The sequence below is a fragment of the Centroberyx gerrardi genome, chromosome 1, assembly GCF_048128805.1.
Source record: "Centroberyx gerrardi isolate f3 chromosome 1, fCenGer3.hap1.cur.20231027, whole genome shotgun sequence".
Classification (NCBI taxonomy): domain Eukaryota; kingdom Metazoa; phylum Chordata; class Actinopteri; order Beryciformes; family Berycidae; genus Centroberyx; species Centroberyx gerrardi.
The window spans coordinates 17,728,657-17,754,646 of record NC_135997.1 but is presented as its reverse complement, the minus strand read 5'-3'; the positions used below and the strand labels follow the sequence as shown (position 1 = coordinate 17,754,646).

The window sequence follows — 25,990 nt, the reverse complement described above, 5'->3', positions numbered from 1 at the left end:
TCCAGGCATCAAATCACACCTGTCTGACTCACAATACATTGACATATAGTGCTCCGACTAACTTTTTTTTATTTTTTTGGAGGCAGCCTTTGGGTGTGTACTGATGCCTGGGCTGTGTGTGAGCTTGTTCATGTGCTCAACAGGCAAGGATATCGGTGTGCTTGTGTGCCTGTGTGTGTATTTGTTTGTGTGCATGTGTGTGTCTACGCATGTTTACACAGTTTACCCTTTTTGTACTGTGTTGAATATCGTCGGTGCATGTGTCAGTGTGCTGGGTATACGTGCAGAGGCAATTGAATCTGTGTGTGTTTGTGAGCATGCACATACTTCTGACTGTGTGTGTGTGTGTGTGTGTGTGTGTACGCGTGCGTGTGTGTGTGTGTGTATAGTAGGGAGGGAGCAGGCTCGTCCTCTCGCTGCCCCGAGGGCTCAGAGCCCATTTCCTGTTGTGCAGTGTGATAAGTTTCCCTGTCAGATCCTCCCAGCACCACTATATTTCTGATAAGCTCCACTGCTAGTTTTCCCGACCTCTGGCACAGAGATCAATTTGAGATTGATTCAGAATGCCCTGCTGGGCCGAGCTGGAAGATCAATTTGAGATGGATTGTTCACGCCAGGGGGCCAACAGCACGCAGTGCAGTGCTCACTCGCTTCCCCTCCTCTGCTTTCTTCACCCCCTCACACTCCCCGATTGTTGTTATTTCTCCCTCTCCGCCTTTATTTCTCGCCTATCTACTCCTCTCTCTTTTAATTGTCTCGCACTTTTCCTCTGTACTGATGTTACTCTCTGTATTACACCCTGTTTATTTCACCTTGCTACATCGATCCTTATTCATTCCTCCTTTTCTCCCTCTCCCTCCCTCCTTCCCTCGCTTTCTTCCTCCCAGAGAAAGAGGCAGTAGGGATTGAGATGACTTCATTAGCTCAGGGACCAACCCCTGTAGAGTGATAAGCCTGCGGGAGAGGGGAGATAACTCATCAGGCTTGGTAATGCACAGAGACCACAGAGAATATGGATAGATACCCATTGATACACACACACACACACACACACACACACACACACACACATTCGCACAAACAGAAATATAATTTCATTCTCTCAGTTATGTGATCATGGCCATCCTTGCCATCATGCCCCGAGCTAGCAGTGTCACCACCGCTGGCTCATGACCTTATCTCCACAGAACGAATCATCATGCCTACAGCTACCTCATCACTCTCTCTCTCTCCTCTCCTTCCCCCATACCTCTCCCTCCATCCCACCTCTCTCCCATCTTCGGCTGCTCTCTGCTGTTCTAAAGGCCTGGTGACGGCACTGAAATCAGCAGATGCACTCTCTTCCTCAGCACAGTCTGACCTTTTCCCCAGCAGTACATCCACCTCTGACTGCACTGACCTTTACCTACAGTACAGCCCCCGTCAGCCCTCAGAGGAATGGACTCCAGACAGTAGAGCACCCGCACGTGCATGCAGAGAGAATACCGACAAGGACACAGGAAAAAGATGGACAGAAAAATTCCAGTTACACAGTAAGATTGATGCTAGAAGTAGAACGGAAAGCTGTGGTAAGATATAAAGAAGACTAATTTGTGTGCTGTTTTTTCTGCAAAGTCAGAGGAGTTGATTGACCATATGATGTCTGAACATACCGAGTTGCTATTCGCAATGGTAACATAGATCTATTAGTCACACAGGCCTAGACCTCTCTCCACACTTGGTTTCACTTTATTTTACCGCTGTGCAGACACCAGCAGAACAGTCTTGCGAGGGGAATTGTGAGGGGAAACTAAAAAGGGGGAAATTCATCACAGAGCGCTGTGATATATTCTTTTATACTTTACAATATAAAATAAATGGATGGCACAAGCCAGTATTGTGGTGGGAGGGCAAACGTTTTATTTTGTACATGTATTTTTTCCTCATGTTTATTAATCCATTATTTTGAATATACTAATATCATAAATGCCAATACTTTTCGTGCATAAACTGTAGATTTTTATGCTGAGATTCCTTTAGAAAATCCAGCCAAGCCTGTGTTAGACTAAGAGGATTGGACATCAGCAGACAAACACAGGATTGTTGCATCCACACCTTTCTGCCCTCAGGAAGGGTAGGCTGGAGGGAGGGAAAGGGGATGATGGTGGCAAGCTGCAACCCAGTAATCGCCTCCTTCACAGAGACACACATAGCCCAGACCCTGCCATGAGCTGAACATATAGACCCCTTCATGGCTCCAGAGCAACACGTCCACATTTCACACCATATCTTGGGCATCAAGCACCATGGTGCATCTCATTAACCTACAGATTTAAAGCTACAATAAGCAACTTTTTTCACATTAAATAACAATAAATAAATAGGATATATTATACATAATCAGCCTGTCTGTGACTGGCTGAAACTGGCTTGTTTAGTGATGTCCAGGACGTTTTGGGGCGTATATCCATGGGTGAGTGTTGTAATGTCCAGCAGTGAGCTGGGTTGTGGTTATCAAGGTTATAGCAACAACAACAATGTCGGAAAGCAGAAATAAAAGAATAGTGAGGTACTACACACGGCAGACAAGGCTCGATCAACAGTGAACATCGCCATTGCTTTTTCATTGCAGATTGCCTGCGTTCACCGTCTGGTTCTTCAAAACCTGTGGTGATTTTACCGTTGCCAGTTAGCTCAGCCTCAGCCTAGATGCAAAGTATACAGCTCATCAAGATGAGTGACAAGCATTGGGGCGGGACCAACTCAGGAGGAGGAGGGCGGGACTAACAATATATTTTTCCTGCCTCAAGGCGAAAAGTTGCATATTGTAGCTTTAAAGGCTCTCTTCTCAATAGGGGCCATATTGCCTAATGCCTTGCAAAGAAAAGTTGCCCTAGCCCACCTCTTTGCCCCCTTCCTGTCACCCTGTCATCTATCTTTGTAAGCTCTGCCCCCAGATTAGACCTGTCAGTTGCGGCATACTGTGTATCACACAGGACATCATCACCCACCGCTTCTGGCAACGGCAGAGTTCATAGCCTGAAGCCTCCATCTCTCCAGGCTCCATCAGCCTCTTTGAGCCTATGACAGATGGGTCTGCTGTATTATTTCCCCCCTAACTCCCACTCCTCCATGACCAGCCCCTCTGATAATTAAAACAGATGAGGGAATATTAGAAGAATGGAGCGCGTGGAGAAAGCAGACGAAAATACCAGAGACCAGATGCTCAGTACACTCTGCCGCTCTGCGTTCAGACCGTTCTCCTCTCCTCTCCTCCCTCTCCGCCTCTCTCTTTCCTCTCTCCACTGAGATGCTAAATGGAGCAGACAATAAATAAATGACCACTGTGATGACCAGAACACAAGCCGGACATTTATATTGACAAGGCTACGACCACACAGACACTGACTAGACAGCCGGAGTGCTTGAGGTTTGCAGAGCCTCCCTTTGAGTTTGGTCAAAACCTCGAGGAAGGAGCGGGGGGTTAAGGAATTGATCTTCTTCTCACAATTATGGGTCTAGTAAACGTCTTCACCATTTCTCAGCCTCTTCTTTAAGATGTGGCGACACAGAAAGCATAAAAAGGCCAAAAAGATGTTTAACTTCAGCAGCTTTTTGTCCTGGTTAAACCATACAGCACTATAAGCCATGGGGATGTGTTGAATGTACACACACACACACACACACACACTGGCCTCTGAGACTTCCTCTGGCACCTGAGCCTCCCTATACAGGCCACACAGTACAGTGAGCTTTTGTAGCAGTGCACTGGAGCAGACAGAGGCCACGGCTGCAGCGGCAGCAGCATCTGGGCCGTGAACGCTTCCCACTCTCTCCACCCCATCGCTCCTTCCACAGCTGGGGCTTGCCAAGCTAGAGGGGACCTGTGACAGCAAGGAACCACGGACGACAAATGATGACAAAACCCTTATGTTGTCAGGGTCGTTCTGGAGCAAATGGCCTGGGGGGAGACACATGAGAGAGTGATAATGGAAAGACAGAAAGAGGGGGGAAAGGGCGCCTGCTATCTCGTGTGACAAGAAATGAAGTACCTGGAGTACATCTAGACATATAAAATGAAAAGGTTTAACTGAGTTTAACTGTAGGGCAAGTGATGCTTTTATTTATCAGCTTGATAAAAACTTTCTAGCGGTAATAACTAACAGCACTCCAGAAATCCTGGCAAACTGCACGTTGTTGCATCCGTAGATTACATTGCCTTAGCATCTTAGACATGAGTTAGACAGTTTGCTAGCAAAGTAATCTAGGCCACAGGCAATAGTGTTCATTGGCCAGCTTTGTGAAAACAGTGGGAGGAGGAGGGAGGAGAGGGGGCACACTGCTGCCAGCAGCACAGAGCAAGACTGTTGGAGTTTGGACAGAGAGATTCTTGGTAGCAGACTTGTCATGGTTTACTTGTGGGACTTCTGCTGCGTTGTAGTTTCTGTTTTTGGAAAATGATCATGTAGATTGGCTAATGTTATGCTAGATGCATTATTGCTCTCACTTTCTCTTCCACTCAAAATCTAGGAATGCAATGCAGGTCAAAGGGTAAACACTTTATGATGCTACCTTTCATAAAAAATGTGACAGCAAAACCATTTTAATTACTGTTAATATTTGCAGTTTGGGGTCAGGTGCAGATCACTGTTTTGTTGTGACACCAGACTTGGTGGGTCCAGATTGGCTCTCAGTTTAGGTGACATAGCCAACTTGTTTTGGCCAGAAATCTGAAATGGCCAGAAAAAAGCCAACCTGGCCTTCTGTAATAAAAAATCCATGTCATCTCTGCATGTATCAGGTGGGCTGAGGCTATATAAGGGCCAATACCTCAGGTGTCTTCCATCCCAGGTCAGTCGATGTGTGTGTGTGTGTGTGTGTGTGTGTGTGTGTGTGTGTGTGTGCGTGTGTGTGTGTGTGTGTGTGTGTGTGTGCGTGTGTGTGTGTGTGTGTGTGTGTTGAGGGTGTTCGGGGTGGAGGAGGGGGGTCGTACTAACCTTGTTGATGCACAGTTGCATGCTATACGATGACTGTATGGTGGAATGGGCAAATAATGTTCAATAGTTGAAGGTTTGGGCAGAGTTGGTCAGAGTTGGTCAGAGACAGAGGGAATGGAGGAGTGAGCACAGTCAGAAAGGGACGGCCTATGTGGATAGAGTGTGGGCATAACACTCTCAGTGTCACATACTAAATTATTTATACCTCTACATACTATGGTGTGATGAACCCTGGAGACAACAGAGGGCCAGAGAAGGGAGCTGCCAGTAATGCAAAAAATATCAATATTTATTGGGTAGCTGAAAACATATGTGGAGTCCCAATTATACAAAAGCAGGAAATAATAATGAGAATTGCTGATTAGGTTGGGGACGATGAAGTTGGCATTCATATAAAGAGCCTTATAGACTATAACTTCTGTTAGTGCTTGAAGCCTTCTCTTATTTGTACTCACACTAATTTATGCCCTACCTATTTTGCATTTTGGTCTCCTGATGGATCTCTTACAAGACAATCTCTTACTCTCTTGTCGGCTAAACTTGTTTTGTGCCTTTATCCGTGTAGCCTTTCACAGCCATCTCATTATTATTTTGTGCATTTGTATAATTGGGACTTCACATATGTTTCCAGCTACCCAATAAATATTGATATTTTTGCATTAGTGGCAGCTCCCTCCTCCATTTTGATTATTTTTTGTTTCCCGTCGAGCGCCTTGCCTATCGTTTCCATGCTATTGCTGTACGACAACAGAGGGACAACAGAGATTCATTTGGACTTTGAGAGGAGATATGGGAGAATACCTGCATTGTCACAGTCAGTGGGGTAAGAGCTGAGCAATAAGGATCAATCCAAACTTGAAACTTCACACAGAGTTCAGTGTGCACAAGCGTGGCCTATGCTCATTAGTGGAGCTCCATACTGTACACACATGCACACAGAATAAGAGATACAAGGAGAGAGTTGGAGGGAAAGAGTAATGAAGGCATGAATGAATTCAAACAAGTCCGCACACTGTAGTCTCTCCCACTCCCCCCCGTTCCCTCCGCCGACTATCTCAGCGCACAGTTAATGTTAGTGTAGCTGCATGTTGCTGTATTGAACCGCAGCAATAAACAGTAATCAGCTCCAATCATACGTGTGCACTACATCAACAGATAGATTAAAACGTTGACTGATAGCGACAGCACCTCTGGCTAAAATCAATAGCAGTCTACATACACAGCTGGAACAAAGCTAATAACGAATAATGCGGCATTGATTGCAATGCTGAGGTACAGCAAATAATACAGCACATGATTATCTGTGAGTGAGGAGGGAAGCTGAGGAGGTTCGTTTCATACTCACCCATAAGAGGTGCTGCTGGCTCGCTTGCTCGCCGTCCTGGAGCGGCTGGACTTCAACTCTCCACTCATGCTCATGTCTGGAGGGAACAGCAAGCACAGTTAACAGTTAAGAAACGTAACATAACACAGCATACATACAAAGCATAGACATGACAAGATATCAACATTACCTTGGATACCATATATTCTGTTTTAGCCAACCCTGAATATTGTCAGATTATGTTTATCCTACCTTGTGTTCTCTCTTTCTATTTCAGCAAACACTCCTAATCTTTTGTTTGTTTTCACGGTGCAATTCAATGTTAGCCAACTCTGTAGCTGCTGTAATCATTCAGCATGATAATGAGTAAAGGGCTGGCCAAGGCTGATATCAACTGATTCTCACGTCTGTCTTCCTGCACTCCCTGTTGGTAACTCCACCCACTCTGAGCCAGCTGCTCACCTCCATGTTTGTCTTCTGTCTGCGAGCGTACATCAGAAACCTGGTGACGCTTTAAACTCTTCTCACAAGCCAAAACACTCTCTTTCTCTGTTTGTCTCTCTCTTTCTCTTTTGCAAACACATCCATACACATGTTCCAACGGCTCAATTAACTATGAGCCATCTTGATTACAGGATATGCCAACAGCTCACTGTTCATGCTGTTAGTGGGATGGCATTGATTTACTAAAGGTGAAGAGAAGAGAGGAGTTAAAAGAGAGAAGAGAAGGGAAGAAAGGAGAGAGGAGAGGGGAGGGGAGGAGAGGAGAGGAGGGGAGAGGAGAGGAGAGGAAAGGAGGGGAGAGGAGAGGAGAGGAGAGGAGAGGAGAGGAGAGGAGAGGAGAGAAGAGAGGAGAGGAGAGGAGAGGAGAGGAGAGGAGAGGAGAGGAGAGGAGGCCAGTCTGACATGGACAGATGGGTGGTGAATGGAGTGTGACTGGGCCAGCTGCACACACACTCACACAGCGTGAGTATCAAATGGCTGGAAGCTACAATTAATTAAATATGGGTTTGAATGTGTGCGGAAAAAAAAATCTACCACTTAGACAATATCTACGTGCCTTTACCTCCCACAGCAGAGACAATTTTCTCACAGTTTAGAGTCAGGCGGTGACCTACGTGACCCTGTGCTGCAGCCAGCGCCTCTCTGCTGCCAAGGAACTGTTACCTGCCTGACCCACACACACACACACACTTCTGCATACACACACACAGTTGCTGTATACACTATACTTTGTATATAGTAGGGCTGAACGATATCGACAAAAAATCGAATTGAGATTATTTGACAGAATATTGCAATTATGATTTAAACTGCGATACAAGTTTTTCTTGTCAGATTTTACTTTAGAAAATTGTTTAAAGAAAAGTGATTTTGTTTATAAAAAAGCAGTCAGTGTGCAGGATTTACTGAGTTTAACTATGATGAAAGTTGTGCTTCATTCATGGACCAAAGATTACCCAGTGCTCTAAAACACCTTGTTTAGAAATCCATGCAATTCCTCTGCAATTTGGAAATTGCAGAAGTTCATATTGCGATTTCAAATTTTTTTTTTCCATTAATTGTTCAGCTCTAGTATATAGCAATGTAGTTTCACTGTATGTATCTGCACAGCCCAGCACAGTTGGTGTATACACCAATGTAGTGGGAGGTCATTTTCAAGTGACACAGTGTGTGTAAAGATGACAAAAACAGAGTGATCTATGTTTCCATAGTGAGGAAGATGTGTATTGAAAACATACTGTACTCTACCTCATCGACACAGAATGACAGGGAACAAAAACACAAAAACAGAACAATGTTATGCATGAGCTGAGCTGCATGGGGCAGAAGTGATTGTATGGTGGAGGGAACACTGTATTTCATGTTGTGTTTGCTGAGCCACACGATGACTATATGATTGACTGCGTGATGAAGCCATTACACAGGCAGAGAGAGGGGGGTGCTGCTGAGCATAGTTGTCTCGCTCTACAGGAGCAAAGCCTCAGGAGGCAATCTAACTGCTGTTTGGTAAACAAAATCCTATACACTGCAATTAGCCTCTCCAGGGCCGACTACATACACACACACGCGTGCACACACACACCCACACACACCCTAATATAGAAGCGTTTTGCCATGGTGAGGATTAGCAAAAATGTCCTCAAAAGTAGTTTTCATACTATTTGTGTCTGCGAGGATGACTTCTCAAGTAGGTATGTACCCAACCCTGCCACACACACACACACACACACACACACACACACATACACACACACACACACACACACACACACACACACACGTCATGGGAGCATGGCGTGCACACGGACCCTGAGCCCTTTAAGCAACAAAGATGCTGTAGTGAGTAGGGAGACTGTCTGGAGTCAACCGTCTATCAGCTGAACAGGAGGTTCAAGAACCTGTGTTGGCAACCATTTGCCCTGCTGAAGTGTCTTTGAGCAAGACACTGAATCCTTATGAGCTTCAGGGCTGCTGCTCTGTAGCTGACCTCTGACCTCTGACCTCCCTGTGGAGGGTGCGAGCCAAAAGGCAAATTTCCCAATCAATAAAATATGACATTAGGTCAGCAGCCATTTGAGACTGGCTGCCTTGTATCATAGCTTTGATTAAAAATTATTTTTAAAAATGTAGTATGCTGGAATTGGTTGTCATTTTTCTTTTTTTTTAACCTTAATCTAACAAGGTAGTCCCATTCAGATTAAATATGTCGTTTTCAAAGGGGACCTGTGCAAGCAGCTGACATAAAAATAACAAACATGTAAATTGCATGACAAATAGCGTGAGTAAAAATGGAATCAAAATTACATTAAACGTAAGTGGAAATTCAAAAATTTACAAATGATGAAAAAGCAGAAGTCCTGTAGACCAGCAGGATCAAGCCTGAATAAATCTTGACTAAAGAAAATGTTGTTATATTCTAATACTGCACCACTATCAAAATCAATACCATCACTGAATATTATTACCAAAGAGTGAATTTGAGTTGTTGACCTTCCATGAAATAATCAAGCCACTAAATGTGCAGTTACACCCTCTGACATTGTGGCCTGCAATAAAAGAGAGAAGACTCCCTCTGAAACCTCATCAATCAGACAGAAACAGAAACCAACCGGTTGTGTCATCAGATAGACAGCGTGTCCGTAAATAGGAGCAGAGGGCACCAGAGGGCACGCCAAGGTCGCACGAGATCAGCCATAATCATAACCACAGGATTATAAAGCCGCGACCCGGCCGTCGTCTGCAGTCTGTCAGTGGGGCTCGTATGTTCGAACGGCAGGCTGCATGCCAGGCTGTCGCTTCACACTGAGCCAGAGCGAGCACTTGTGTCTAAAGCTGGCTTAATCACACTACCTGGAAAAAAATTACACAATAACAACAACATGCACAAGTTTTTTTCTTTTTTTTTTTTTTAAATCTCCAGAGGCAGCAGGGGGGCCTAGTGGTTAGAGAGGCTGTGAACCTGGATGAGTTCAAAACACTAAGCATCGCACTGCTGAAGTGTCCTTGAGCAAAACACTGAATCTCTACCGGCTCCATTGCTGCTGCTCTGTAGCTGAAGACGCGCTTTGACCTCCTTGGATACAGTGAAAAGAGAATTTCCATTTGGGGATCAATAAAATATCTTATTATTATTTTTATTACATTACCACCTGAAATTAGGCTTCAGGTGGATTTGATTCTTTTACTTGTGTATGTAATCTGTGTAACTCTAAAACTCAAGTGGGCTCTGTAGGAACAGATGAATTGTAGGACATTGTGCGCTGCATGCGCTGCATGTTCACAGACTTTGTTGGCAAGCAGCCTTGTCTACTGCACAACCACACACACACACACACACACACACACACACACACACACACACACACACGCACACACACGCACACACACACACCATGGCAGGGTGGAAAAGCCTCTAAAAGTCTCCTATGAAACCCATACTAATGAAATTCTTTTAGGTGGGTTGGCATCTCCTTAAGGTAGGGTGACCGACCCATGTATTAGTAGGGGAAACTGACACACACACACAAACACACACACACACACTACTATATCCTACTCATTTGTAGACTTTTCACTAATGCATGGGATATGGGATAAAAATATGATGCGATACTAAAGATGTCAACACAGGATGCAATGGAAAGAGACAGTGTGCAAAACATTGCTACATTTTTTATCTTCCATATTCATCAATTTTCTGTCTGCCATATTCTTCCATTGTGCATGCTATGGGTTAGCCCACATCCTTTGATGTTGGATATCTATTTGGTTTTTTTTTTAAACATAGCAATCAATCAGCAAATGACAAAACAGGACACAAAAATGCTTTATTATATGCTTGGACTGATGTCTAAAGGCTGACTGATACAATATTATAAATGGTATTTAACTTTAAGAAATACCAACGTTTTGGTGATCCTGCTCGCAGGTCTTTCTTTTGTTGTTGCATTCCTTGAACGCTCAAAGAACACTAACAAATGTAGCAAATATGACTAAACTCCTTCACGACAATGATTTGAGCCCCAACGAGAAAGTATGCTGCAGTGAAAGATTATAATTTTATGGTCCTTGACGTGTATTGTGCACACTGCAGAATTTCCCTTTACTACTGACACATCACTTCTTATGATTTGATATACTTTCTTTTATTTGTAATCACAATGGTAAAACCGCCAGCTATTTTTTGCAATTGCTCAACTTAACCTTAAAGTTGCAGTTGTCAAGAAGTGATGCTATTTGCTTTCAGGTAGCAGATAGATTAAATGCAAAATGGCTAATGTTGGGAGGTATATGCAGCGCGTACAATGAGCTTGTTCACCTGCGCGCAGTTACACATTTTTTTACATGACCACTGGGTGATTTTGTCAAATTTAATAAAGGGGATGGTAGCCAGGTAACATTTTTTCACTACTGTTTTGCCTTAAATCTCTAAATAACAAGAGGAATGTGTTACATATTTACTGCTGACAAGTGGGATGGTGCCCACTTTCCTAACCTCCAAATCTCCCTCTGTTTGTAGCCTCCCATGGAGACCATTTTATAAACCTGAGAGAAAAATTGATTGTATACTTGTATCCGCTTTAATGCGTACACGGCTTTTCAGCCCTCAGTTCAGGCAGAGGTTTATTCATCAGGCCACAGGTTGGCACCATACAGAGGGAGAGAAGGTAGTTTGTCAAATGTGGTTGTAAAAGCAGAGCCCCCCCGCCTGCATGCCTCTCGCTGATCGACACAGCACTCTGTCTGTCACGCCGCTCTCAGAGCTGCTGCTGCTCCTCCATCTCCTGCAGTCCAACTGACCTCGGGTCAGATCTAGAGCCGGGCTACCACCGCGAAGGGAGAGCTTTTCGTTTTCGTGCTCAAGGCTAAATGTAATGTAATCACAGGCATCACTGTCAAAATATTTGGGTAGATTATAACCCTGACAGATACAGAAAGAGAAGCAGATAGGACAGATAGGCAGAGTAGATGTGGATAAATGACATGGAGAGACAGATGCTGGGGCGTGTCGGAATGATGCCATAGCGATGATACAGGGGGGCAAATGAAAGCTCTTCTGATAGTTTCAGTACAGCAGGGAAGATGCAGTGGTGCAGTGAGACTATGAATAGAGATCCTGCAAAGGCTCTTGACCTCCCAGCAGACCACATCACATAACAACAAACCACACAAGGACAACCTAAGAAGCATTTCACTTCCACCGTCAACTCTTTCAGCCTCTTCACGGCCATATCTCCACCTAACCCTTCGCTTGTCCAATGGGCTTTGTAAGTGGAGAGCTGCCTCTGAACTAGTGTGTGAAGTTGTGTAGAGAGAGAAGAGCTGTAGCCACTGTGCCTGCATTTCTGATAAAGCTCTCTGATAAGGAATCTTTCACAATATAAATATACAATTCTATCTATGACACGAGGAAAAAGCATCACCAAGGAGTACAATGTAATTAAGCCTTCAGCCATTCTTCTTTTTTGTTGTCTCACTACCTCTCCACAGAGAGTGCTGACCCTGTGCCCTTATTCTGCCAGTGGCTGTAGTGTTGGATCACACCTCACAGTTGTAGACATGAAGTTGTCAGAGACCACTGTTTACCACCATACACTCCCTTGTATTATTTCCACCTCCCCCTTCTCCAATTCGCCATCTGATGACTATTCCCGAGTACATGAGTGTGTAGAAATGGAGAAAACCAGAGAGAGGAGCAAAGGGGGAAAAGAGAAAGGAATTGAAGAGGAAGGACAGTGACTGGCCAAGTGTGTTATAAAGGATGATTACATGGAGAGGAATCAAAGGGAAAGAGAAAGGGTACTTGAGGAAAAGAAAGCACATAAACGGCAGGGAAAAGCACAAAAATGGGCAACAGAGTGGAAACACAGTGCTGCATGCAAACATTTACTCTCTCTCTCTCTCTCTTTCTCTCTCTCTTTCACACACACACACACACACACACACACACACACACAGGGATATACCCCGGTATACTCACATCTTGGGCTGCGGTGTTCACTCTTGAACAGGGTCATATCAGGGACGCAAAAACAAAGAGGGCGGCTGAGGAGACTGAGAGAAGAGAGGCTCGCTGGGGGATTCCTGGCTTCTCTCTTGTAACTCTCTCTCTCCTTCTCTCTCTCTCTCTCTCTCTCTCTCTCTCTCTCTCTCTCTCTTTACGTCCTCACTCTTGCTGTCTGTGTGTTTAGGCTAGCGTTAGGCTGACTGCTGTGTTACTACTGAGTCAGTGTCAAACCAGCTAGAGAAGCACCACCGGGATGTACCAAATCTTTTCCTGTGGCAGGGGTGGATGGGGGCAGCACCGGGCCGTTCCATTAGCTGGGGAACCGGCAGGGGGATTGGATGAGTGTGCAGCTGGTTTCCCCTCAGCAACAGGAGCTTGGCAGGAGCTCAGGGCTTACAAATTCCACGCAGGCAAGGAGGAAGCTTCCATGGTGTGTGTGTGTGTGTGTGTGTGTGTGTGTGTGTGTGTGTGTGTGTGTGTGTGTGTGTGTGTGTGCATGTGTGTATGTGTGTGTCTTAATGCACATGCACGGGTCGAGCGGTGGGGAGAGGGTTGCCAGGGTGCTGAACTGAATCTGTGAGGCAGAGCAGAAACCTGAGGACACAGCAGCTCCAGACTGAGGTGGAGCACATTGCACTGACGCTGCACAGACCCATGCTGTATATACTCAAACACACACACACACACACACACACAGATATACAGACACACTGACACATACACGCACAACTCTCATGCACACAAACACAATGATTAAACACGGCACCCGTTAATTTCCCCCTACAATTTGTCTTGAAATATTTCATATGAAGGCTGATGAAGACACTTGAAATGCAGTGAGATAATAGAGGAAGAGAGGGGGAGGGGAGTGGGAGAGAAAGACACTCAACTTGTTGCAGAAAGAGCATCATTAAGGCATTAATTAATGATTAAGAGAGAGGCATTCAGGGGATAATGCACACACACACACACACGCACACACACTGTGAAGGGAGAAGCACACACAGTGTCTTGAGGCCAATGTGATTAGACATAGGAGATAAAGAGATTGAGGACATGTATAGCAATTGCTGTCTCACTGCAGATGATGAACTAACAAACAAGCGTGGTATTATAGGTTCAACTCTCTCAGACTGACATTGTACAATCACAGACTTAATCTCTGCCCTGAACTTGAACCCTATTTGACTGGTAAGCTAAACAGAATGAGAAAGCCACAGAAGCTTTCATAACAACTCCAGGACCAGCATCATTAATATCACATATCACAGCATTATTTTCATCATTCAGATCTTGATTATAACTAGCACTGCACCTGAAACCTACCCAACTGAATCTGTCTTTACATATTAAGAACTATGTGTGCTGTCTAATTGTTGTTCCATTTCTTTTGTGTGGTATACAGCAAGTAGTTTGAGTAAAGAGTACACCTGAGGGTGTTTAATCTTTCTGGCTCTCGAGGAGAGCCTTTCATGTGGGTTTAATTAGCTTCTTTAACAGTCAACACAGGGTAAGACTGGCTGTAAGCCAAACTTTCATCTTAGCCAACTCCAAAAAGATTATTACCTCTTTTCACACTACACTTAACCCAGGGACAACTGAATTATACAACCTTTTAACCATTGGCTAACTGGGCTCTCAGTAGTGTGACAAGGGGATAAATGATCACCGGGCCAACTCTGAGCCTAAGGTTAACGGCATCACTGAGTTAGAAAGGTACAATGTGAAGAGCACTGTTTCTGTTGTATCATATAATGAGGCTGAGTGATCTCTGTGGTATCTTCTCTCGGGTATCTTGTGCCACACAAACACATTTGAACAACATACATAAAATACACTGGTAAGGTGCAGTGTCTATAATAGCTGGTATGTGTGTCAATTCCATACCAAAATATTTTAACTCATAATAACATAATGGCATAATGGCATAATGGAAAAAATGTCATATTGGCATAATGACATAATGACATATTGGCTTAATGACATAATGGCATATTATCTTAAAGACATAATGGCATCTTGCCATAATGTCATCATGACATTTGGCATAAAGATATCATGACAAATTGGTATAATAATATAATGACATAATGACATATTGGCATAAAGATATTATGACATATTGGTATAATAATAAAATGATGTAATGGCCTATTGGCATGCTGTTATAATGACATATTGCCATAACGACACAATGACATATTGCCATAATTACATAATGCACATGAAAACACAATGGAAAGACAACATGTTGACTTATCCTTACTTATACTTAGCACCATAGCACCTCAAGTACGGTAATACAAATTACCTTCACATAGTGTTTGTTTATGGAGACCTAGTTTGTATTTTATCATTTTCTTCATTTTAGTTTGCCCAAATAATCCCTAAGCATACGTAAAAAAACCATAATATTGATATTGTGCTTTACTCTAGCAAACTAGTTAGCTACATGACTACAGCTATTTCCATGTGTTGCGATGGTTAGGCTAGCAAGCTAACATTACTTGTTTAGCCTACAGGAGCTAAAGTTAGAAGCTTTTAGGCAACCTCCAATAATGTCACACACCAGGAAGAACAACGATCTCCAGCTTTTTGCCCTGTGATTCGTTCTTGTGCTGCGAATCACAAAAAAGTTGTCATTTTTTCAACTTTTCTCATCGCGTCTCAGGCCTGGTTTATGTCGTCACCTATCCCATCATGCTGTGCGTATATGGTTATTCAGAGGCAAACTGTTTGCCTGAGTTTCCTCTGTAGTATCAGCAAGAGAAATGCCATCAGTGTCAAGGCAATCGACCACATCTACAGTAATATGCACACAGTGTCATGAGTCACAGAGAAAAACAGACATTCAAAGGCAAGCGCACATGTGCACGAACACACACAAAACACAGTTCACATACATACAAACACATATAAATCACCATCATTTTACTGTAGCCTACCTCTGCAGTCCAAACAGATAGATAGATAGATAGATAGATAGATAGATAGATAGATAGATAGATAGATAGATAGATAATTGCTGTATCTGTATTTGAACTCACACTCACAATTCATAACACTTTAGATTCTGGAAGGAAAGATATTTCCACCAACTTCATTGGTTCATGAGATTGACTTCATCCAGTCTTTCCAGATACCTGACAGTGATCCTAATGCATCTATCAGAGGAATTAGAAAGAGAAAGAGCAGAGAAAGGAGGGGAATGAGAGAGGGACAGTGGGGAGGAAAAGAGCTAGTGGAGCAGAACTCCACTTGATGCAGCCCAGCGGACTGACTCACCTAAACAGAAAGGGTTGGGGGGGGGGGGCGGGGGGGGGGGGGGGGCGGGAGGGCAAAGAGAGGGAGAGACAAACAGAGAGAAAATTAGCCTGCAGGCACGGAAATGGTTGGAATGAGTATAGAGGCAAGAGAAACACAGCAGAGGCGGATAGGGGGAGAATGAAAGAAAGAAGAAAACTGAGTATAGGGGGAAGTGGGAGAACAAGAGTTATTACTGATATAGGTGAGGAATTGTTTAACCTGGCATATTCTAGCAGGATTGGAGAATAACAGAATACATGTAACTGGATTAAAAAACGCTATTCAGATTGCGGATACTTCAAGAAATGGGAGATTGGGTATTTTCCAAGTCCGCTTTTGGACTTGGTAATTACATGCAACTTCTTGAAGAAATTTCCTGGAAAGAACTGCACAATTATTTACTGGTTATATGGAAAATCTGGAGGTTTTGGTGTGCCTAGAAGTATGCACTTATGTGGAAACTAGGCTATAGACCTACAGGAAGTGGTTTGTTTTAGTTGACATTCTCAAGCTGTGCTTAGCCCACTGACAAATTGACCACATCAAAGCGAAGTCCGTAGGCTATCTGCAGCTGATGAATACACACAAGGAGGCAGGCACTCTCTAACAGGTTACCACAGATCACTTGCTGGAGAAACATGATTGTTAAATTCCAAACAAAACATCCCTTTTCTATTATTCCTTTTGTTTATTGGCCTGTATGGGAAATTTAGCAGAGAGAAAAATCTGTTACAGTTTACATCTCCTGCCATGAAGCTCTGTCGCAGGAGCATGATAATTCACAGCTAGATTGATAACTAAGACCCTTGTTTCCTTGTTCTCATTTACCCAAACCGCCAACCAGTACTGCATTCTGCCACAGAGTAATTTAGAGCCAAGTCACAGCTGAATTCTCATAGAGATTGAAATGCAAATAGGCTGGAGAGAGAATCTGAAAATAAGATATCAAGAGTCTGGTGTTGGGTAAGGGCTTCAGACACCTACAAATCGTTGCACAGGAAGATTTTTTCACTACATACTCCAAAAATACTTAATAATAATTTTAACTGTAATAGTTTTAACTGTAATTCTCCATCCAATATGGCAAAAAAAATCCTTCAAATTGGAGCTGAGAATTTGAATAGGAAGACAAAACAACAAAAAAAGGTGTTACTGTCAAAATACTAATGGAATCCAAAATCCCCCTGAATTCGACCTCTAGGTCTGGAAAGAAATTTCTTGTTATTTTTTTTATTTAATTTTATTTTTTTCTTGTTGTAGTGCTTTTTCCTCTGCTGGTTTGAATTGTATAATTGCTGAAGAGGGAAGGGGGCTTCAGTAAATCCTGAACAACACATGAAATGGGTTGGCTGGGAAAACTGACTGAAAAAAAAAAAAAAACTTGCTTGATTGAAACTACTATGAATTGTAATTCTGTTTTTTTCTTTCTTTTTTTCTGAAAATCATAACACTGGTGGTGGTAGTAGTAATAATAGTAGTGGTGTTAAAATATGTTGTTGTGCGTTGGTCACAGCCCTTAAAAATGCAATAATTTGTACATAGGCAACAAATCTTTTAACAGCACAGCACTAATAACGTTGTGAAATGCAAGCCATATCATATGCTGCAGTTCTGGTCCACTCTCTCTCTCTCTCTCTCTCTCTCTCTCTCTCTCTCTCTCTCTCTCTCCCACTACCTGTCTCATCATCATCATTATTATCTTCTGGGCCTGCTGGCCGCCTGCTTGTTTGCAAATGAAACATGTCATTCAGTTTGGCACATTTTGCTGCATCCTGTTGCAGTGCAGTTTTTTATTCTGTGCTTTTTCAGCTCCCTTTTTCTCTCCATTCTGTTTACAATCCGACTTAAGGTTATACTTCTTCTCTTTATTTTATACACAATGTGTAAAATTGTCATTGCCATTATATCATTAGCTGACTAATCACATTATAAAACAAACCTGGGCTTGACCGATCTTTTTTTGTGTGTTGGAGGGGCGTATCACTAGTGTGTGTGTGTGTGTGTGTGTCTGTGTGCGCACCACTGGCAGTCTGACACACAGAGAAAAGGAGAAAGAGAGCCGGTCAAACCTCACAAACCATCAGTGGTTGGTTCACGCATCAAGTCAACTTGGTCAGTTTCTAAAACTGCTCCATCCCCCCTCTTTCCTGATTAGCCGCTGTGTGCATGCATAGCAAGGCAGACACTACAACTCAGTCAGGTAAGCCCAATGAAAATGAGTGTTCACAGAGGTATTACTGTATCTTGACATGATAATCTTCTTTTTAAATGCACCACTGCTCTTTTCCCTGCCACCATGGAGCATTGAAGACAGCTCATACATTATCATTGAGTGCCTTTTCTCTTTCCTCCCCCCTTCTCTCTTTCACCCCCCACCCCCATCCCCCTCTTCCCCACCACTCTCTCTCTAGCTGGAGTGTCCCAGTGTGAAAACCTCATTATGTTCTGGTATTGGACCTGCAAACTCAATTGGACAGAGAGCTAGAGTCTGGGTCTGAGCCGTGTGTTTGCCAGGGAGTGTGTGTGTGTGTGTGTGTGTGTGTGTGTGTGTGTGTGTGTGCGTGCGTGTGCATGCATGTTTGCATCTGTGTGTATGTGTTGGTGCCTGTGTGTGTGATCAGTTGTGGATAAATCAGGTAGGACTCCATCAAAGTGACAGTGACCAGGTGGGGAGATTTTCCCCTTTCCAAGCACTGGGTAACCGTGGCAGCAGCGTGAGTTGGACAGGCGGATGATAAGAGGCCTGTGGCCAGCTACCCCATTTCACAAAGCTTTAACTGGCACCTCACTCACTCTGCTTCGCAGCTCGCCCTCAGCTATCACACTCAGCACACTCCCAGCTCCGCACTGCTCAGTAAACTCCTGCCTTCTGGAGCTACGGTGTCTTTTCTCATCCAGTCTATCCAATAGATATATATTGTAGTGACTTCATCATGAGGATTTATATTTCAACTCTATCTTCAATAGCTTATTATGGATGTGAAACATATGTATTTGTAATCTGGGTGTGATGGAGAACAGTCTACGACCTTGGAGTCCAATTTTTTGCTGCTTTGATGTAAAAGTGGGGCAGTGTACAGTATTGTGAAGCATGGCATTAGACAGTAGCACAAGTCTCTTAGTTGTTTGGATTTGGTTTTGGTGCTGGTAACTTTGAATGTGAGTCAACACAGTATCCTCTGTCCCGTTTGATCTCAGTTTTGGATGAGGCTATGTATCCTGAGGGCATCTCTATTGCCCATGGATGCAGAACACACAGGCTGACTAAAAGCCCTTTCCAAACTTGTGATGTGTTGAACAGAGACAAAAGGCTCAGCTAGGAGCAGCCCAGGCTCCTCAGAGGATAATCCAACATATATTGGCCGGTCTCTGATGAGTAGTTAGGAGCGAGGTGAAATTATGCTCTAAGATGGCGAGAGTGTAAAACCCAGTTAACTTTGCATTAGCACCTCTTTCCCCGTCTTCTGCGAGCGCTGACTGTGTGTAATGAGACAGACGCGGCGGAGAGTGTGGTTAAACTGAGTAGCATTCACAAACAGCCCCATTCATCATCCCCCGCAGCCCTGTCTCTCTGTGTCAGGGAGAGCCTCGTTCACTCGGGCCGCCCGGCTGTGACGATAAAACTCCAACCAACCAGACGTCGCTGCACCGGCCAGAGATCCTGACAGAAAGCAGAGCAGGGAGAAACGCACAAAGATGAAACCGCCATGGAGGAGACATGGAAACAATAATCAGTCTAATTGAACAGATAGTTCATCCAGCCTCATCGTCATGCACAGAGAATTAGAGGTCAAATGTAATTGCAGCGTGGTTATGGGGGGCACGGCATAGGCCTACACAGAGTTTGGGATTCACACGGACAGTAACTACACACACACACACACACACACACACACACAGGCACACACACAAACTCGTAAAAATGTAAACTGAGGCTCTCTGTCTCTCATCAGAGAAGGGGCATTAAAATAATTAGGGGAAAAAATGGTTTTTCAATGTCTGTAGAAGATATTTGGTCCCATGTATGTCCAATATGCTGCCACCCTCACAAACTAATTATCATCTCTAGATCCAACTAGATGATTGTGTAAAGGAGGATCCCCTCGACAAACAAGCTGTACACACTCATGTACACACACTTGCTGTCTGCAGGACATAGACATGCAGACACATACCATGACAAGCATGACACAAATTCTCACTCTTATTTTATATAAATCAACTCTCAGCTGTGTTGTATAAACCTATAATATGTACAAAAGTATTGGGACAGTCTAGTGAAAATGGTTCTTATGTTTACAGTATGAAGCAAGAACTGCCTGTAGGCTAAATGTGTCCTTGCATTGTGGACAGTCTGGCCAATTTAAAGTGAGCATAGGGACAAATAAATAATGAAATGTTTATTTAAGATTATACAGTATATTGCAATAAATTAATTCAGTTGAGTTACTTCAAACACAGAAACTGTACGACCCACTGACATTAGCAGACTGCTGATATCATCCTTTGGGATACTCTGCAAAGCCCAAAATACAGTCTCTTACACTGCAAAACCATTTTAGCTGCAGGGCAGATTATGTTCTACTTTACTTGTACTGTTCTGTGAAGAGTACAGTAAATGGATGACTTAATGACTATGTCAGCATTCAGAGTTTGGCTTGCCAGCCAATTTATTTTATTTTAGTTTTTTTTTTTCTGTGCCCTACAACTGACTCGATAACTACTAAATCTGCCTATTCGTCATCTCTCTCTCGCTATCTCTCTCTCTCTCTCTCTCTCTCTCTCCCCCCCCCCCTCTCTCTCTCTCTCTTTCTGTGTTTAGCCAGATGAAGGTCATTTAAGTCTTTAAGTCAACATTATGCAACCTAAAGTTATGCCTCCTCTCTTTGTTGTGAATGATTATCCATCGGGTTCAATTTCAGTTCAGACAAAATTGTTTTGGGTTCAGGTCAGACTGGACGTTTCAGTCGGGATCTGCGGTACAGTGAGCTAATGGGATACTCTGTAGGGAAAGAGAAGAGAATAATACAGTAATGGGTAGCAGCACATTGCAAATAAGCTCTTTGTGAATTGAAAAGGTGTGTACAGTGTATTAGTATGAAATGTGAGTGACATTTGAGTAGAGTCAACATCATACACGTCAAATTCATACACGCAGAAAGATCAGAATGATGCTGTAAATAAAGGACTAAAGGCAGAGAAAGTGAACAGAGGGGATCTGGGGGCAGAGGGGCGCTAATAGTTAGAGAAGCCAGATTGTGAGAGGTAAGCAGTATGAAATCCGGGTGGGGAAACCTGGCAGGGGAAGTGAAGGACTAACAGCTACCTCTGGGTGCATCGGAGCTTGGCACTTGATGCCCGATTGCTCCAGTGGAGCTGCTCAGTGTCCATTGGTAGAAGACTGTGGCATGGATGTCTGTAAGTGGATAAATGTGAAGCAGAACGGGTAAAAAAGAGCAAACCTTCCCCGAATGAATAAAAGTTATAAAGCTGATGCTGAATAAACCACTCTTTCAATGTGTCTAAATGCTTCTCTAATTTGGCACTGATCTCGGGCCTATAATCCTATTTTCTTCCAGTGATTTTGTTTAAAAAATATGGAGCCATTCCACATGAATACACATCTTGCTTACCACATTGTTCTCCTTTCTGTTGCAAATATGGATTTTCCCCCAGCAAAGGCAAAATCAATACAATATGTTGCACTTATATGTGAGAAAGAGATAGCTGTTAAAGGTATTGTAGCTGAGAGAGAGAGAGAGAGAGAGAGAGAGAGAGAGAGAGAGAGAGCAGAAAGAATATAAATTGGCTGATCATCTCGTCTCGTCAAGCAGAGACTGATCCTCACCAAGTACAGGCTCAGTGACCACCAACTGGCAAATAAAAAAAGGAAGATATAAAAAGTCTTGGCTACCCATAGAGGAGAAACATGTATGTGGTCACTGCCTGCGGGGGAGGTTGAGACAGACATGCACTTCCTCCTCAAATGTGAAAAATACTCCTCATTAAGAGAGTGTTTCCATGCCAAAATTGTGAATATAATGCCAGGATTCCTTCACCTTAATGATGAGGAAAAAGTCAAAATCTTCATAGACGAAGGAGGAGAAACAGCCTCTCGCAGCCAGATATATCTCAGACTGCCACAGAAGGAGAGGGGATACTGACTGACGACATCTGAGTCATTAATCTGTTTTCTTACTGTTTTATTTTTCTTTTATTTCTTAGAAGTAATGCTATATTATCATACTTTAGATTGTAATTATCTATATATACACAACCACTAGTTACATACACTTTAGACTTACTGATACCCACTCTGCAGTGGAGTTTCTGGGTAGCTGAGTATGCAGTAACACACACACACACACACACACACACACACACTGATACATTGGGAAAACAGTGATTGTTACATTTACTGTTTTACTGTTCATTTCAGTCCCCATTTTTATCAGTTTCAAGAGAGAAAGTTAGAGAGAGAGAGAGAGAGAGAGAGAGAGAGAGAGAGAGAGAGAGAGAGAGTCAGACAGACAGAGACCATCATGCAGATAAAGGTAATCCTCTAGTGACTTCATCTGTCACAGTAACTAACCGTTATTATTTATTTCATTTTTGCACATTCGCTAAATTCAATACACTGGCCTTGGCAAGTAGATGCAACCATAATGATAAAAAAAACTTGTGGTTGGCTGGTTAGGTCTACTAGTGAATTGTTTTGGATCAATGAGTGTGTTGACATGCACATTAATATTTTAGCTTTCTGTCAAGTATTTCTTGACAGAGTATTAGCATTCCATGTAAGAGTTTATGCAAGTGAACGCCACATCCTGGATAAGCTCATATCACATCTACAAGACATTCAAATATTATATTGTTCATAATATTTATCAAGTATCGATCAAAAAAAATTCATACCAATTGCTGTCTTCTATGGACTGTGAGGAACTTGAGTAGAATTAGTGAGATATTCAATAATTATGCTATATGTCAAGCTAGCTAAGTAGCCATTTTGACAAATCAAATTGCTCTTATCCTAGATTCCACTCCTCCTAAAGGATGTGCTCAAAAAGCTGATACTAGTTCATTTGTTTTTAGATTGTATTGGCCAAGACTGTTAGGGATTGTGGTAAATATTTATTTCAAATTGAAATGATAGGTGTTTGAAATAAGTTTATAAAAGCAATAATGACCAAGAGGCAGTTTATTATTGTGCAATAATTGTCACTTAGTGCTGTGAGGTCTCTGCTTTGTGTCAGGCCTAACAACATCCATGACAATATTGAACAGTAACTCACTGCTTCCTGGTTATTACCACTTAATCAACCACTCATCCACTTACCAAGAGCTCTCTCTCTCTCTCTCTCTCTCTCTCTCTCTCTGAGCCCTTTCTTACAGTATGTCATTGGAGCAGAGTAGGTGGCGTATCCTCACACAGCGAATCATTCCTGCTCATCCTTTGCACCACTTCTCTTCTGCCGGTTCCTCCTCCGTTTGGCAAATGATAAACTCCCCTCCTGTCAGGCCGCATCACTCTTTGAAGTTAATGAGACAAAACTATCAGTCGTTTCGCTTTTAATTAGAAAACGGACAGAATGATTACATTTTTAATTGAGGCTGTCATTTTCAATTAAGATATGACATCCTTGAGAAGCCCTCTCCTCTCTCTCCCTCTTTACTTATTCATTTATCTGCACCCCTCTCAAGATGTTCCACTCCTTTGCCTCCTCATCTCTTTTCTCTTCCTCTCCTCCTCCTCTCTCAGTGTTAGGGACCCTTCTCATCAATGGATGATAATGAAAGTCCCTCCATTGTCAAGCACTTCCACTGCTTTACTCTGTGTGTCTTTTAATATCCTCTTTTTGCGGACATCTTACAATCTTGTCTGGTCGCTCCGCTCTAGATTCCACTTCAGTCTTGCTCATCTCCCTTTATATTCATTTTTTTCTCTCTCCTGTTTTTGTCTCTCACTAGTCTACCGCCTTCTTCTTTTCCCCGCAGTATGCGGGCCTTATACATCCCACTCTCCTGATTTATCGAACTTCATTTCTTCCATTCCTTCACACGTACGTCCCTCTGCTCATGCACTCTCTCCCTTCCTTGCCTCTCCCTCTCTCCCGCGTAGTCTATCCTCTCATTCTTCTCCCACCGTCCCTCCCCTTCTCCTCTTAGATAAATGCCTCCAATCAAAGGTTTGAAGAGAGGCATAAATACCTCTCATGTTTCAGAGATGAGCTGCGTGCCTACGCCTCTCCATCTGACCAATCAGCTCTAAACTCAGCATCAGCTCAGACAGCAATTTGCAAGGAAAGTGTACCAGCCGCGTTGACCGTGTGATTTCACATCCTACTCCGGCAGACTGGAGTGTTTACAAATCAAATATATGGTACAAGATGAGTTGAATGTGCTGGAGTATACATCAGGTCAAATCGATTAACCTGGTGGCATTTCTTATGAACACTTGTTCTGCAGAAAGAGAATGTGGTAGGTGACCGAGGCAAGGAATTAGTGTTGTTGACCTTTACTTGACGAATGCATGCCGAAAAAATAATAAGCATACCCAGAGTGGCTGGCTTACAAGGCACACTGTCAGTTTGGTTTATTGAGGTTTCAAGGGAAGCTGATCCTACAATCAGGTGACCTTGGTTCTGCCTTGGACAAATTACTTTATGGGGCGGAGCTGGAGGTGTGGGCTCAGGCAGATATTGCAAAATGAATTGGGAAAATCTGATTACTATTCAATATTTTATTTTAGTATGCAATCTACTATTGATTCACACATTGAGATATAGGTAAGCTGAATGCAATTTAGAAAGTTAGGCTCCAAATAAAGAATTATCTTTCCTCGTTCTTGTATCTGGGCTTCTCCTACTCTTCTACTCTTCTCTGCTTCATCCCTCTTCACCTCCTATCTTCCCTCTTTCCTGTCCTTCCCTCCCTTTGTCTCTCCTCCCTTTGCCTTTCTCCTCTCCTCTCCTTCAGCTCCTCTTTTCTCCTTTGTCCTTCATCTCTCCTCTCTCCTGTCCCTCCCTTCCCTCTGCCTCTCCTCCCTTTGCCTCCTCTCCTCTCCTCTTCCTCTCCTCTCCTCTCCTCTTCCTCTCCTCTCCTCTCCTCTCCTCTTCCTCTCCTCTCCCAGAGTGGGCGGCTGCTCTTTACGGTCCATTTCCTGGTGAGGAGGCTCTTGAGTGCAGCCAGGGCCATTCTTTCCCCACACAATGCCGCTTTCTCATTAACTCTTATCAAAGTTCATCTTGCATCCAAATGCTGTGGGCTGCTCAGTACTGACTGCGCCGAAAAGAGAAAATGAGAAAGACAAAGCAAGTGAGAGAGAGAGAGAGAGAGAGAGAGAGAGAGAGAGAGAGAGAGCGAGGGAGGGAGAGAGTCGGACAGACAGAGAGAGAGACCATCATGTAGATAAAGGACAGAGAGATATTGGCTTAATGATGCCTGGGGCTCAGCAGAATATTCACTGTCGCACTCTGAACAATCTGAATATTGGTTTGGTATAAAATTAGACTGTGTTCATATTTGACAGTGGTGTCTGATAAGTCTGGGTTTTTTTTTTTCTATAAAGCTACAGTTGGCTTTGTCCGTATGAATTTTGAGAGCTGGAAAAGAAAAGAGAAAAGAATTAATGCCTCGGACAAACATAATTGAAGATAGCTCAAAGATAATTCAATCTTAGCCACACAATAGCGGCTCTTTGAACGGCTTCATGTGATTTACTTTCTATCCCGTATCAAAAGAGAAATGCCAATGCCAATCCTCGCACACCTTTTGAAAGGAGCCTGGTTGAGATGCAAACACTGTCCCGATTCCAATAAACAGAGGGACTGTAATAGACGTGAGCAGGTGGAGATATAAAGGGACCACTTA

At 43.3% G+C, this 25,990-nt stretch overlaps 1 protein-coding gene across 1 annotated transcript in view; it reads right to left on the bottom strand.

Moving 5' to 3' along the window:
- Nucleotides 1-25,990, bottom strand: part of LOC139918570 (C-type lectin domain family 18 member A-like) — a 69,811-nt gene that overhangs the window by 25,416 nt on the left and 18,405 nt on the right. The window contains exon 11 of the mRNA XM_071907988.2: nt 6,322-6,397. Coding sequence (XP_071764089.2) covers nt 6,322-6,397 — 76 coding nt within the window. The remainder of the gene's footprint in view (nt 1-6,321; nt 6,398-25,990) is intronic.